Source organism: Prunus persica, chromosome G6 (genome assembly GCF_000346465.2).
Source record: "Prunus persica cultivar Lovell chromosome G6, Prunus_persica_NCBIv2, whole genome shotgun sequence".
Classification (NCBI taxonomy): Eukaryota; Viridiplantae; Streptophyta; class Magnoliopsida; order Rosales; family Rosaceae; genus Prunus; species Prunus persica.
In genome coordinates this window covers 13,244,059-13,258,488 of record NC_034014.1, presented here as the reverse complement: position 1 = coordinate 13,258,488, position 14,430 = coordinate 13,244,059, and the positions used below count along the sequence as shown (strand labels likewise).

The following is a 14,430-nucleotide window of genomic DNA, read 5'->3' as shown; positions in this document are numbered from 1 at the left end:
ATTTGCAAGCCAAGATCATTGTCTGCTGCAGATTTCCAGTGAGTGTTCATGCTTCGCCGGCCCCCTAGCTTGCTGGTAATACGGACAGTCACTCTTGGCCATGGCCACCCGCAAGCTTGTTGGCAAAGCAAAAATAAAACAAATATTACAAAATTGTTTATAGTTTTCATTTTCATAAATACTGTACTCAATATGAAATACAAAGGTAGTGAAATGAAGACTCTGCAAGGCCGCAGTTTATATATGAAACTTTCGAGTATGCTCATGTTATTTATTGAAATCTTCGTTTGTTCGTTATTTTTGTTTATTATTACGTACCTATCTATGAGTTATATGTTTTGGAATTTAATTCTTAACATGTTTAAGAATACCAAGCTAGTCTACGAGCTATGAAACTTTTGAATGTTTTCCATGAAACCCATGATGAAGGCAAAGCGTATACGAATACGATGATGCAGTGATGCATTCCACTTCATCTATTTTGAGATAAAGACGATAGAATATTACATTTACAATTGAGGCACACAAGGTTGTCAGCTATAAGAGCCGGTATAAATACAGATAACTATACAAGGTTATTATAAATACAGAAGTACAGTAACCACAAAGGTTACTACAATTCCACTTCATCTTAGCAAAGGGATATCACTCACCGGGTAGATATCCAATCATATAAAAACAAAGCAGGATATGTCAATAAAAAACTATGCATAGTTCACATGCATTCATATTTAGTATGTACTATATAGGACATCTCTAGGAAGCCTAACAAACCCCAAAAGCGTCCTCAGCCACAAGGCTTGCATTGCAACAGCAGCAAGTGGAGAAAGTAGTTCATCTTCTTGCTTCACACTAATCTCGACGTCTCTGAGTTCAGGATAGACAGCTCAGAAGATTGTTTGATGGTTCTGCGTATGCTCTCAATCATGGTTCCACTTAGATCTAATTCTTGCAATGTGGTTAAGCAAACGAAGAAATCATGAATTTCTAATATACTGCAGTAACTGAGGCTTAGTTCTTTCAAAGAAAGCAAACCGCCTGAGAAGGGTGGAAATAATTTTTGAAGTTTCAAGCATCCATCAAACATGAGACATTCAAGCCAGTTTAAACTGTAGATGCTGCTTGGGACATACTCAAGGTTTTTGCAAACCAGAGAGCTCTAATACTCGAAGCCAATAAGATTTCCAATCGACAAAGGTAGCTCTTTAACGGCTGTTCCTTTTAAACTAAGAGATCCCATATGTTCCTTAGGCTCCAAGATTTCTGGGAAGTTCTTGAATTCAGAGCAACCAGTAAGGTCAAGACGTTGAAGACGTTTCAACTTCCAAATGACCATTGGGAGACTCACAAGCCTTTTGCAATTTTTCAGTTTCATGTCACAGAGACCATCCAGAAGCTCGATTGATGAGCGCAAAACCTCTATTGCTGTCCCAGTCAAATATAAATAACTCAAGTACCTGGGAAGCTCCAAAATGTTGGCAAGAGTTGAGCAACTTTTTAGAGTAAAATAAAGTATGCATTTCCATGACTTAATATTACAAGTGCTGCTTGGAAGATTTTTAAGCTCTTTACAATCTTTAATACCTAGGTGAGATATTTTTTCATGAGACCCAATTGATGAAGGCAATTCCTCCTATTGCGGTACCACGTAATTCTGAAGTTTCCATATTCTGTGGCATCTCTGGAAGATACTTGAGTTTCTTGGAGTCCCAGAGTCCAAGATGAGTAAGTGCTAAAAAGTAATGCACACATGTACCTTGAATAATATAGAATAATTTAGAAAAATTGAGAGATGTTAACAAGTTAAAGTCACTAGAAACATCCTACTAAGTATATAATATATTGTAACTAGATAATTTTAGATTTATTGTACAACTAGTGGCTGAAAATGACTTTAGAAAAGTCGATTACTGTGCAACCGACTTGTCCAAAGCCAAGTTGCCGACTTAGCATCCCTATATATATAAGCTAGCAGCCCACTTATGTATTCAAGCAATTAAAGCTGAAAAACTACAGCTGTCCAATTCATGCTATCATCAAACTCAAGTCTCTAAAGCTTTGTAACTAATTTCCGCCTTCATTCAAATGAAATATAATTACCTTGTTGCTCTCTGAAAAAGTTTTCCATTCCACATCAAGCTATTGTCCTAAATACTAAAACCAACCATTTCTTAAACCTCTTCTTCCATAAACTAACAGTGGTATCAGAGCTTGTTCCGATCAACCTTGGGCGTTGGTTCACTCTAGTCCTCCATCATGTCTACCACTAGCCAAAACTCTGACCCTCTTCCTATTTTCACCGAAAAAAACTATGCCTTTTGGAGTATTAAAATGAAGACCTATTTTATGTCTCAAGATTTATGGGACATAGTTGATAGTGGCTTCAATAATCCAGAAAATCCAATAGTGGAACAGTTGAGGCAACTGAAGAAAGATCAACAAAAAGATGCAAAGGCCTTATATGCCCCGCAACAAGCCTTGCATGCCTTGCAACAAGCCTTGCATGATAATATTTTTCGAAGGATCATGGGAGCCACAACTGCAAGGGAAGCATGGAATACCTTAAATGAGGAATTTCAAGGCAATGCCAAGGTACGTGTAGTTAAACTACAAACTTTGAGAAGAGAGTTTGAAAACATTAAAATAAAGGATTCTGAACAAGACTATTATGCTAAAATTAAAATTAAAATTAATCAATTGAGAGCCTATGCAGAAAAAATTAATGATTTAAGAATTGTAGAAAAAATACTTATAAGTCTTCCTGATAAGTATGATCCTTTAGTTACTACCATTGAACAGACAAAAGATTTAACTAGTCTGTCAGTGACAGAATTAATGGGTTGTCTTGAAGCATATGAAAAAAGACTGAGTAGGTGAAATGAAAATTCAATAGAAAGAGAATTTCAGTCAAAACTAAATTTAAGGTCTCAGAAAACTAAAGAAGGGAAGGGAAATTTGGGGAAAGTTCTGGAAGAGAAGATTATAAATCCAATAAGAATTGGGGAAATAAAAAAGAAATAAAGGAAAGAAAAAACTAATTTTTTGGTTTATTATCACATTCTTAGAGATATTTCTGGTGTATTGCAATGTGTGTCTATTTTTTGAAGTTGATGCAGTTCTCTTTGATAATGAATATGTGTATTTTGTATGGTTTTATCTAATAACTATGAATTAGAGTATTACCGTTTCATTTCAACGGGTCTATTTTGCATAGAATTTTTTTTTTTACCTTTTACACGTTGACCCCTGAAATGAAAATTCCTGGATTCGCCACAGGCTATGGGGTTTGTAAAAATAGAAATCACCAAGAACTATCAAGCCAATTACTCAGAAAAAAGTGAGAAGAATGAGTATGTGTTTTATGCTCATCAAGCCACACAAGAAGGAACCAACAAGAAATGGTATATTGACAGCGGCTGTAGTAACCACATGACTGGAGATGAAAGCATCTTCTCCAACATAGACAAACCCGTAAAATCCCAAGTAAAATTGGGAAATGAAACACTGGTGAAGGCAAAAGGAAAAGGTACAATCTCTATCCAAACTAATAAAGGAACTAAATATATTTAAGATGTTCTACTAGTACCTAGCCTGGAGCATAATCTATTTAGTGTTGGACAAATGATTGAAAATGGATACTCTCTGCACTTTTCTAAAGACTCCTGCACAATATTGGATAAAAGAAATAAAAATCACATAATAAGAAAAGTAAGGATGGAAAATAGAAATTTTCCTATCCAATGGCAATTTGTAAAAGCCACAACCATGAAAGCAGAAGTAGAAGATTCATGGTTATGGCATAGAAGATTTGACCACTTTAGTTTTTATGCACTAAAAACTCTTTATCAAAAGAATATGATGAGAGATCTTCCAAACATAAAAGAGATCCATGATGTCTGTGAAGGTTGCCAACTTGGCAAACAACATAGACAAGCATTTCCATTTGGAAAGGCTTGGAGAGCTAAGGCCTTGTTGGAGCTTGTCCACACAGATGTTTGTGGACCTATGAGGACTTCATCTCTTGATAACAACAAGTACTTTATCCTATTCGTAGATGACTATACTAGAATGATGTGGGTTTATTTTCTACGAGAAAGATCAGAAGTATTTAATATCTTCAAAAAAATTCAAAACCCATGTCGAAAAACAAAGTGGCCACTATATTAAAGCTCTAAGAAGTGATAGAGGAAAAGAATATAATTCTAAAGAATTCAACAAATTTTGTGAAGATGAAGGATTACAGCATCAACTAACAGTTGACTATGCTCCTAAACAAAATGGAGTCTTAGAAAGAAAAAATAGAACTATCATGGAGATGGCAAGATCCATGATATTTGAAAAAGGCATGCCAAACACATTCTGGGCAAAAGCTGTATATACAATAGTATACTTGCTAAATAGATGCCCAACAAAAGCTTTACAAAATAAGACTCCTATTGAGGCTTGGAGCAATATAAAGCCATTGTCAAAGCATCTCAAAGTATTGTATGCATTTGCTTTGTGCACATTCCTAAGGAGAAAAGACACAAGCTAGAAGAAAAATATGAAGTTGGTATATTCTTTGGATACAGTTCCCAATCTAAAGACTATCGAGTCTACAATCCATAACTAAGAAGTTCATGATAAGCCGAGATGTTGAGTTCGATAAATCGGCGTCATGGAATTGGGAGGAAGAAAAAGTTGAAAGGAAAAGTGTTACTATAACACAACTGTGTTGAGAGGAAACTGAAGAAACTCTAGGTACGACTCCACCACCTACAACTCCTCCATCTATACAACATGAAGGCTCTCCAGAACCAGAACAGAGAACTAGATCACTCCAAGATATATATGAGACTTGCAACTTCATATCTATAGAACCAAAGAGATTTAAAGTTGCAATAAAGAAGAAATCTGGAGAAAAGCTATGGAAGAAGAAATCAAAACAATTGAGAAAAACAAAACATGGGAACTCGTTGATCGCCCACAAGACAAAGAGATTGGGGTTAAATGGGTCTATAACACCAAATTTAACCCTGATGGATCGATACAAAAGCATAAGGCGAGGTTAGTAGCTAAAGGCTACTCGCAGTAGCATGGCATGGACTACAACCAGTCCTTTGCACCAGTTGCAAGACTTGACACTATAAGAGCACTGGTAGCACTAGCAGCTTAAATGAAATGGAGAATTTATTAGCTAGACGTAAAGTCTGTATTTCTAAATGGAGAGCTCGAAGAAGAAATATTGTGGAGCAATCACAAGGATTTATAGAACAAGGAGGAGAAGATAAAGCACTCAAGCTAAAGAAAGCCTTGTACGGACTCAAGCAAGCATCACGAGCATGGAACAGCCGCATAGACAAGTACTTCATCAACGCAAGCTTCAGGAGGAGCAAAAGCGAGCCTACTCTCTACATCAAAACTCAAGGTAACTATGATATTTTGATCGTCTCTCTATATGTGGATGACCTCATCTACACAAGAAACAATAAAGAAATAATTCAAGAGTTCAAAAAAGATATGATGAAAACATTTGAGATGAGTGACCTTGGATTGATGCACTATTTTGTGGACATTAAAATAAAACAAGAAGAAGATGGAATCTTCATATGCCAGAAAAAGTACACTGAGAATCTTTTGAAAAAGTTCAAGATGTACGGGTGCAAGACTTTGGCTACTCCACTTATCACCAATGAGAAATTAAGAAAGGAAGATGGATCAAGTAAAGCTGATGAATCAATTTACAGAAGTCTCATTGGGAGTTTACTATACTTAACAACAACAAGACCCGACATCATGTACGCTGCGGAAGCAAATATCTACGGATCCTAGGTCAAATAATTAAGCCAATCAATTTGGAAATTATTTGGCCTAATTGGGAGTTATTTGATTTAATTGGCAATTATTCAATTCTTACCCTAATTAGGGATTTGATTTAAATCAAATCCCTAATTACGTCAATCTCTCCAAATTATGGAAGAATAATTCCTTTCCATCTATGTAATTATTCTTCCGAAACCCTAGCCTCCGAGGCTCCTATAAATACATGGCTACACCAAGGGTTAAGGTACGTCTAAACTTCTGTTTGAAACTCTACAAAAATTCCATCTCACAAACCCTAGCCACCATAACTCTTTCTCTCTCTCACACAAGGCTCGGGCTACCTAGTTCACACCATACATACATCTCCGTACCCTTTTGTTAGCTAGTGTTCCTACAAACACTCAAACTAACTTAGGCATTGGAGGGCCTTTGGCCAACACCTCCCCGGTGTGGTACTTTACTCCGTATTGTTTTGTAGGGAGAAAGAGAATCCAAGAGGAAGACGGAATCTTAGACGAATATTCTCTTGGGACGAAAATCACTCCCACAAATTGGTGCTTTCATTGAAAGCGCGAGTTGTACTCAATGCGTGCTTAAGGAATCCTTCCCTCCTATTTTTCAATCCACCGAAGCCTTCCAAACAACCATGGTTGGAAGCAAATATCCCAGGAGCAAAACCACCGTGACGGCACACTCCGGAACGGCCTAAACCTCGTTGCCACCATTAGGAACAACTGCTGCCAGTGTTTTGTAGCAGCCTCTCATGGCTGCCAACACATTCTAGCAGCCCTCTCGCAAGTTCTAGCAGCCCCTTGTGGCTGCCCATGCCATCCAACCACCTCCGGAAGCCTCTCAACCGCCACCACCGCTCCGCAACCTCACGGAACCGGTAGTAACCTTCCTCACGGCCACGTGGCCGGTGTTGTCCCATCTCAAGGCCTCGTGGCCAATACCTTTTTGCAGCCATATGACCCCGTGGCTTCCTCCGCCGTGCAACCACAAAGCCTAGGCAGTGGCGGCGCCACCCATGACAGTGCCGCCATTCGTGGCCACCTCAATGCCATCTTGGGCCATTCCCTGGTCTTGGAGCAAATCTATTTGCTTCCTCATTTCTAACCAAACTTGACATATGCACCCGTGTACGCATCTAATGGATCCCTAGCCATATGCTATTGGACTTGGTCCACACCTTTCTTCCCAACCTATGCTGTCAAGTGGGCCTTAACTCACGAGTCGATCAACTCACATAGAGGATCGACGACCAAAAAAATCTAATTAGCCAGCTACTCAGGCAAAACAACTTGAATAAAGGCCTTGGCCTTGGAGCCCATGACAAGGAACAAGATAGTGTTGAAAAGACGTAGACATCTGCAAGCTATACTCTGAGCCGGTCGACAATCCGTTCGAGGTTAGGTCCAAGGACCAATGTGCCCGAAAGGTTGGGCCCACAGTCTAATATGCACGAGAGGTTGGGCCCACAGTCTAAAGAAGTATCCATTCTAAGCTGGGCCCACAAAGAGCTCGAGTTCATGAACAATTGCGTGGCGAACGCAACGACCAACGCTCACCAACCTACTTGAGAACCAACTCATGACGACAAACAGTGGAGGAATCCTCAGAAGCTTAATTTACTAATCTGCCCCACGGGCAGAACAACCAAGATGGTCGACTTTTGCAAGCCAACGAGGAAGTCAACCAGCATCTCCCAAATCTTGAAGGTCACCGAAGCAACTAACAAGCCATCCGCACAGAGGATGTCGAGAAGCTTATGAACAACCGGCTTCAAGATTTGAAGATCGGAGAAGGTTTCGAAGATGCTCTGTGCAAGAAATTGGATCAAGCAAACTCCACAACATTCACAGCCGAAATCGAGCATGCTGCTCCCCCGAAGTGATTCTCAACGTCTTCGTTCACACACTTCAAAGGAGATTCTGATCCCGAGAGCCATCTGAAACACTTCAAGAGTGTTATGATTCTCTACAAGGCCGGGTGTTTCAACGTCTTTGTCCTGACTTTGCTAGGAGTAGCCCAGGGTTAGTTCCACACCCTACCATCCTAGTCGATTAGCAGCTTTAAGGAGCTGGTTCACGTCTTCACCAAAGAAGAACCCTAGCCACCTATTCAACATATACAAGAAGTCCGATGAATCCCTCCGAGATTACATCAAGAGGTTCAAAGCAGAAAGGGCAAACATTCTAGGATGTAATGACCAAGTTGCGTTCTCTGCCTTCAAGAAGGGCTTGCCAATTGAGTCCGACTTACACCGCGAGCTAACTATCGATCCCAGCCAGACTCTAGCAGATGTCTACGCGACCACCGAATGCTACGTGCTCTGGTATGACGATCGACTTGCTGCGAAGAAGTCTAACAGGCAAGCTAACTAACTAGCCAGACAGGCATGTCAAAGAGGCGACAGATTCAGCAACAAGAATAGTGCCAAGCTCAAGTCCCAAAGAGACCCCCGGGCATATGAGAACTTCACTAAGTTTTCCATCCCCATACATCACATCCTAGCCCAAGTGAAAGACAAACCTTGGGTGAGGAGACCATCGCTTCTAAGAGAGGACCCAGATAAGAAGAATGCCCACAAATACTGTGCCTTCCATGGGGGATACCGACACTACACGAATAATTTCCTTGCCTGGAAAAAGCACATCGAAGAACTAGCGAGAGAAGGCCACTGCACGGAATTCATTGCAAAGCAGACCATCGAGCATATTGAGGACCACTATACTGCGAAGAAGCCATCCCAGAAGGTCATAAGGATTAACACAATCCGGGCCGACTCTAAGGAGACCTGGCTGACCAATAAAGAAAAGAAGAGGAAGATCAAACATGCTATTGTGATCCCCCAGATCTCAAGCAACCTCCTACTAATGGAAGCCGATCTGCCACATAACTACGCCCTCGTCATCAGCATCCAAATCACTCAAGCCATGGTCGACCGAGTCCACGCAGACAAGGGAAGCGCAACCAACATCCTACAATTGGGGGTCATCCAACAGATGGGTCTGGAGACAAAGATCAACAAATCAGCCAAGCCACTGACTGGCTTCAAAGGCGCAACAACGATTATCGTAGGCAAGATAGATCTCGACGTCTACTACCTACCTCTAATCAGCTTGCAAACATTCATGATCATTGATGAAGTCTCCCTTTACAACGACATTCTGGGTAGATCATGGATTGGCAAGATTAATGCCATCATCTTTGCCACACATCAGAAAATCCGCTACCCAATCCTTGGGGGCGGTGTCGGCCAAATCAACAGCGATCAAGCAATGCTCAGCTCTAGGGTTGAAGAGAAGCAAGCAAAGTCGTATTATTATAATGAATTCTTTGAGAATTTGTAATAAATCCTTTCTTTAGTAAATTTTATAAAATTATTAAGTTTTGTTATAGCATTTATAACGGCCTCCGGTTTAGGCGGACAGCCCAGCCAACAGGCTTCCACAGGAATTAGCTCTAAGGTTGAAGAGAAGCAAGCAAACACAGTTCCTTCCTGTGAATCAGGTAGATCTTAAGGGAGTAGAATATGCAGATGAGAAAGAAGATCCCGTTCCTAATAGCCAAGCAGGCCAGAAAGAAAGGGAATAGCTACTTCCTAATAGCAATCAAAGAATCAAGACCAAGTCGAGGGAATCCGTCCGGAGGTCTCTCCTGAAAAACGATGGAAGCTCGAAGGGGACATCGAGCTAGTACATATTGATCCTAACAAATTAGAGAGAAAAGCGCGGATTGGATTGCTCTTACGCCATGAGGAGAAGGCAGAGCTTGTAGTCCTCCTTTAGAAAAATAAAGACGTATTCGCATGGTCGCCATTCGACATAACATGCATCGATCCCCAGATCATCTACCATCACCTACACGTCAACCCAGCTATCAAGCCTATAGCGCATAAGAGACGCAACTTCGCTCTCGAGCGGGTTGCCATCATTGAGGCAGAGATCAACAAACTCTTAGCTGCTGGATTCATTGAAAAAGTCTCCTAGGCAGAATGGCTTGCGAACGTTGTTTTAGTAGCAAAGAAAGATAAGGGCCTGTGGAGAGTTTGCGTCGACTACACCGACCTCAACAAGGCATGCCCTGAAGACAACTTTCTACTAATAAGAATGGATCAGCTCGTTGATTCAACTTCTGGCAATCAACTGCTAAGCTTCATAGACGCCTACTCCGGCTATAATCAAATCATGATGCATGAAGACGACAAGGCAAAAACCTCCTTCATCATTGAAAGGGTTACATACTGCTACAAAGTCATACTCTTTGGACTGAAGAACGCCGGAGCAACCTACCAAAGGCTAGTAAAAAAACAACATTTTCAAGGAGCAAATTGGCAAGACTATGGAGGTCTGCATAGACGACATGCTAGTCAAAGCTCCCCAGTGAGTAGATCACATCAAGAACCTTGACGAAGCATTCAGCCTACTTCGAAAATACAACATGAAGTTGAACCCGAACAAATGCACATTTGGAGTCTCGTCCAGGTAATTCCTTGGATACTTAGTCACCCAAAGAAGAATTGAGGCACATCCAAATCAAATCAAGGCTATACTGAACATGAAGTCACTGCCACAACAAAGGAGATACAAGGTCTAATGGGTAAAGCAGCAACTCTTAACCAATTCCTCTCGAAATCTACTCACAAATGCAGGCCATTCTTCAACGCTTTGAAGAAGGGGCAAAGGGACAAGTGGGATGAAGAGTGCGAAGTAGCCTTTCAGAGCTTGAAGACCTACCTCACTTCACCTCTCCTACTCTCAAAATTGATACCAGGCGAAGACTTATTTTGGATAATATCTTACTTTGGGGATATTATAATAAATTAGGAATTTGATCCCAATCAAATCGCTAATTGATTCAATCTCCACATTTTGGGAAGATATTCTTTGAAAAACCCTAGATGCCTAAGTTAGTTCGATTGAATCTTTGAGAAGCAATAGCTAAAAACGGGGAGAGCAGGGCCGCTAAAGCCGTGTGTGGTGGCACTTGGCCGTGTAGGAGAGAGAAGAATAGGAGAGGCCAGCGGCTAGGGTGACCGTCGCAAGAACTAAGGAAGCTCAAAGGGTGAAGGATCTACAAACGAATATTCTCTTGCGAGAAATTTGCACAAACATTTGGTGCTTTCATTGAGATATTCAAGATATACTCAATGCAATGCTCTCGAATCCAAGTATTGGGAAATCCGTTTCCTTTCCATCATCGGTTTCATCCGAAACCCTCAAATCACCATGGTGATAGGCCCCACCACCAACCGGCATGAATATCTCTAGGCACCCATAGCCAGTTTTCTCTTTAAAAAAAAAAAAAAAAAAAACTTCTACACGCGATACAAAAGAGAAAAAAAAAACCATGGCTCAAGCAATCTGCTAAGTCATAAAGGGGTATATGTCCTGAAAAACACTAAGCACACTACGGATCAGTACATGTTAAGGTTCGCGTTCATAAGTGCTTCATGTGTTTTGAGATTGCATCATGTGATTATAGATGGTCTGTTCTTAATAAAAGGATAGCAGGGCTTGTCTATAGTTCGTTTTGTCTAATCGCTTTTCATTGTAGCTTGAAGGGAATGACTTAACAATTTTAAACTCATGGCCAATAAAGATTGTAACACCCCAACTCCAAATTTAATGTCTATTTTAATTGATTTAACGTGAAATTTCGAATTTACTCTTGGGGTAGGGGTAAATTGGTCATTTTCTTATTCAGAAGGATTTTGGGACCACGAATAGTATTTTTGGGTAGGTGGTACTGAGACGAATTCGTAGACACGCGATAGGCTTGAAACGGAGTTGTAACGAAGATTTGGCGATCAAAACATTATCAGTGGCAAAACTGTAATTATTTTGAAAATTTTGGTAAAAATCAGATTTTTCACCTCAACACTCTCTCTCCTCGCGCTATCAGTTTTCTCTCTCTCTCTCCTCAATCTCTCTCTTTCCCCGACGCCGATTCTTCCTCTCTACAATTCTCCCAGCACCGGCCATGGCCAGGCACTCCACTAGTCCCGATCGACTCCCCTCGACGTCCCGGTGAAGACCTGCCAGCTTTCCTCGTCGAAAACCACGAACTCCGGCCACGAGCTCGACTGGTTCGAACCGGAGCTTTCCTGTTGCTGCGCCGCCGTCTCCTCCGCCCAAACCCGGTGAGTGAGGTATGGTTTCTCATCCATTTTCTGAGTTCTAGCTGACTGTTTCATAGGTTTGGACTGATTTGTTGTCTAGAAAATCGATTTGAAAACCTAGGTTTTGGCCTGATTTCAAAGTGAAATTCCGGCCAGTTGCCGTCCGAATTGGACCTTCCCGTAGTTGAATGAAGTGATCCTGACCTTGAGTAGAAGCTAGGATAGGAAGGGTGAGCTCGGGTGTGGAATTTTTCCGTCACCGGAATTTACTCTACACACCCACGCACTGCCGGTGTGTATGGCGGTGCATGGACGAGGCTGGTGAAGCTGCAAGTTGACCCGATGGGATCCTTAGGTTGTCACGAGCGCGTAGGAATTCACGGATCTCAATTCGGACGTCGTTTGACTATCGAACGGATTTTGGCATATTGTGTGTTATCCGGGTTCGATAGGCTCTGACCGTTAGATCTTTTCCGAATTAAAATTTGTTGTTGTAGGTATTCCTAGGACCGTATGGGACTTCACGGATCATGAATCAGAGCCCCGGATGTTCCGATTCAATAATGCAAAGTTTGAGGGTTAGCGATAACCGTACAATCGTGAACGATTCCTAAACCTGTAATCGGACCTTAGGATACCTTCTTCAACGTGCACGTATTGGGAATTTGGGGAATTAAGTATTTAATTTGTGATTTCCGCTTCGACGTAATTTTATATTAATTAAAGGTTCGTATCTCGAAATAGGTGTTTCGACTGCACGTACTCAGTAAGCAGGACCCTCTCGTGGTCAGGCAACGTGGGAATATTTGTGAGTGGACTTTGCTTTCAATCATATGCATGGTTTTCTTGACGAAAGATTTATGCATAATGTTTTTAATGGTTTATTGAATATATTATATTCATGAGATGAATTTGATGTTGTATAACGCTTTAGTAATATATTGTGAGTTGGGCATTTTGGGGAAGTATATATATATATATATATATATATATATTCTCTATAGGCGAGATACTTGGGTTGTTGAAGTGTGTTGTGGAAGAACTTGATTATGAGGGGTTGTTGAGAGAAGTTGTATGATTACACTATGTAAGTATCTTCCCCCGTTATTAGACTTTCCACACGCGGCGTTGGATGTTCCGGCGTGTGGGAAGAATAGGTTATCTGTCTCACTCGCGGCGTTGGATGTTCCGGTGTGTGAGACACTTTCCATATGCGGCGTTGGATGTTCCGGCGTATAGAAAGACTCTGTATAGTGTTCATCACCCATGGGGTTGGATGTTCCGGTGTGTGATGATCCAGTCTGCGCGCGTAGGACATAGTTTGGGAGCTACACATGGCGTTAGATGTTCCGGTGTGTGAGCTTTGGAGTTTCGTCCCTCGATTGGACCGCTCATCCCTAGACGCAGGATAGCACCTAGAAATCCTGCGGACTAGTCAAACGATCCCCCAGTTGGATTGTTTCCCCGGTACCTAGGTAGTGTGATGAGTATATCGTATAGCTATGTATAGTTACAGTTATATATATATTTATATGTATATCTATAGTTGGGAGTGTGAAGAAATTAGAGTTTTTCAGTGGTTTGGCAGGAGTTGCAAGATTGAGAGAATGGGGTTTATGAAGGAGATGACTTGTGTTTTGAAGAATTTTTAAATGAATTATGTTTTGAGTAATTAAATAATGAATTGTAAACCTGCATGTCTTGAGCATTATTTTTGCACGGTGGGGTTACTATATTGTTTTTAACTGCAAATCTTTTTTTTGTCCACTCACATGTGTTCTGTTTTGCGCCCCTCAGTTAGTAGTCGCTCCAAGAAGCGTGCAAGAGGTGTACGAGGCTCAAACTGTGAACCTTCCTAGTTAGGATTTGAGTAATTTCTTCTACTCAACTGTTCTTGTAATCTAAATTCAGTAGATGCTCTGTTATCGCCCATGGTAGATTTTACTTGTGAGGTCGGATGCCATTTAGTAGGTTTTGATGAATTGTGAAAGCATGCTGCTGGTTGAGATTTTTATTTTATGTATGTTGCAGGTTGAAATTTTTTGTCGGGTTTGCTTAAATTACAGGGGAGATTCTGCCAAAATTTTGGTAGAGAGTTTCGGTTGTTAGTAAGTAGGCCCGGCATCGGGAAGATGTCGGAACAAAGACGGGGTCCGCTTCGGTTTCCGGGAAATTCCAGGACGGGTCCTGTCAAAGATTATCAAACTTTTGCAATATAGAAGCTTGGTTCTCTAGTGCTTGATCTAGTGAGAGAATGTTACATTCCTATTTAGATCGGTACACTAAATACTAAGTTATATCAGGTTTGATAAGGGTTTAAATTAGGTTATACCTTGAGGACCAAAACCTTGTGAAATAAGGAAAGTTTTGAAGCTAATTAAATGGTTCTATTTATTTCCTTTTGCGTGAATCGTTGCTTGATGGGCTTAGAGTGTTAGTCAAGTCAGCCCTTGGTGATGAGTAGAGATGACTTGACCTAGCCCTATATAAGCTTAAGACCCTGC

The 14,430-nt window shown here is 40.9% G+C and overlaps 1 protein-coding gene across 1 annotated transcript; it reads left to right on the top strand.

Annotated features, from left to right (window-relative positions):
* LOC109949629 lies at positions 7,571 to 9,155 on the top strand. The gene is made up of 3 exons (XM_020565712.1): positions 7,571 to 7,692; positions 7,835 to 8,173; positions 8,219 to 9,155. Exons 1-3 carry the CDS (start codon positions 7,571 to 7,573, stop codon positions 9,153 to 9,155), a joined length of 1,398 nt encoding a protein of 465 aa, XP_020421301.1.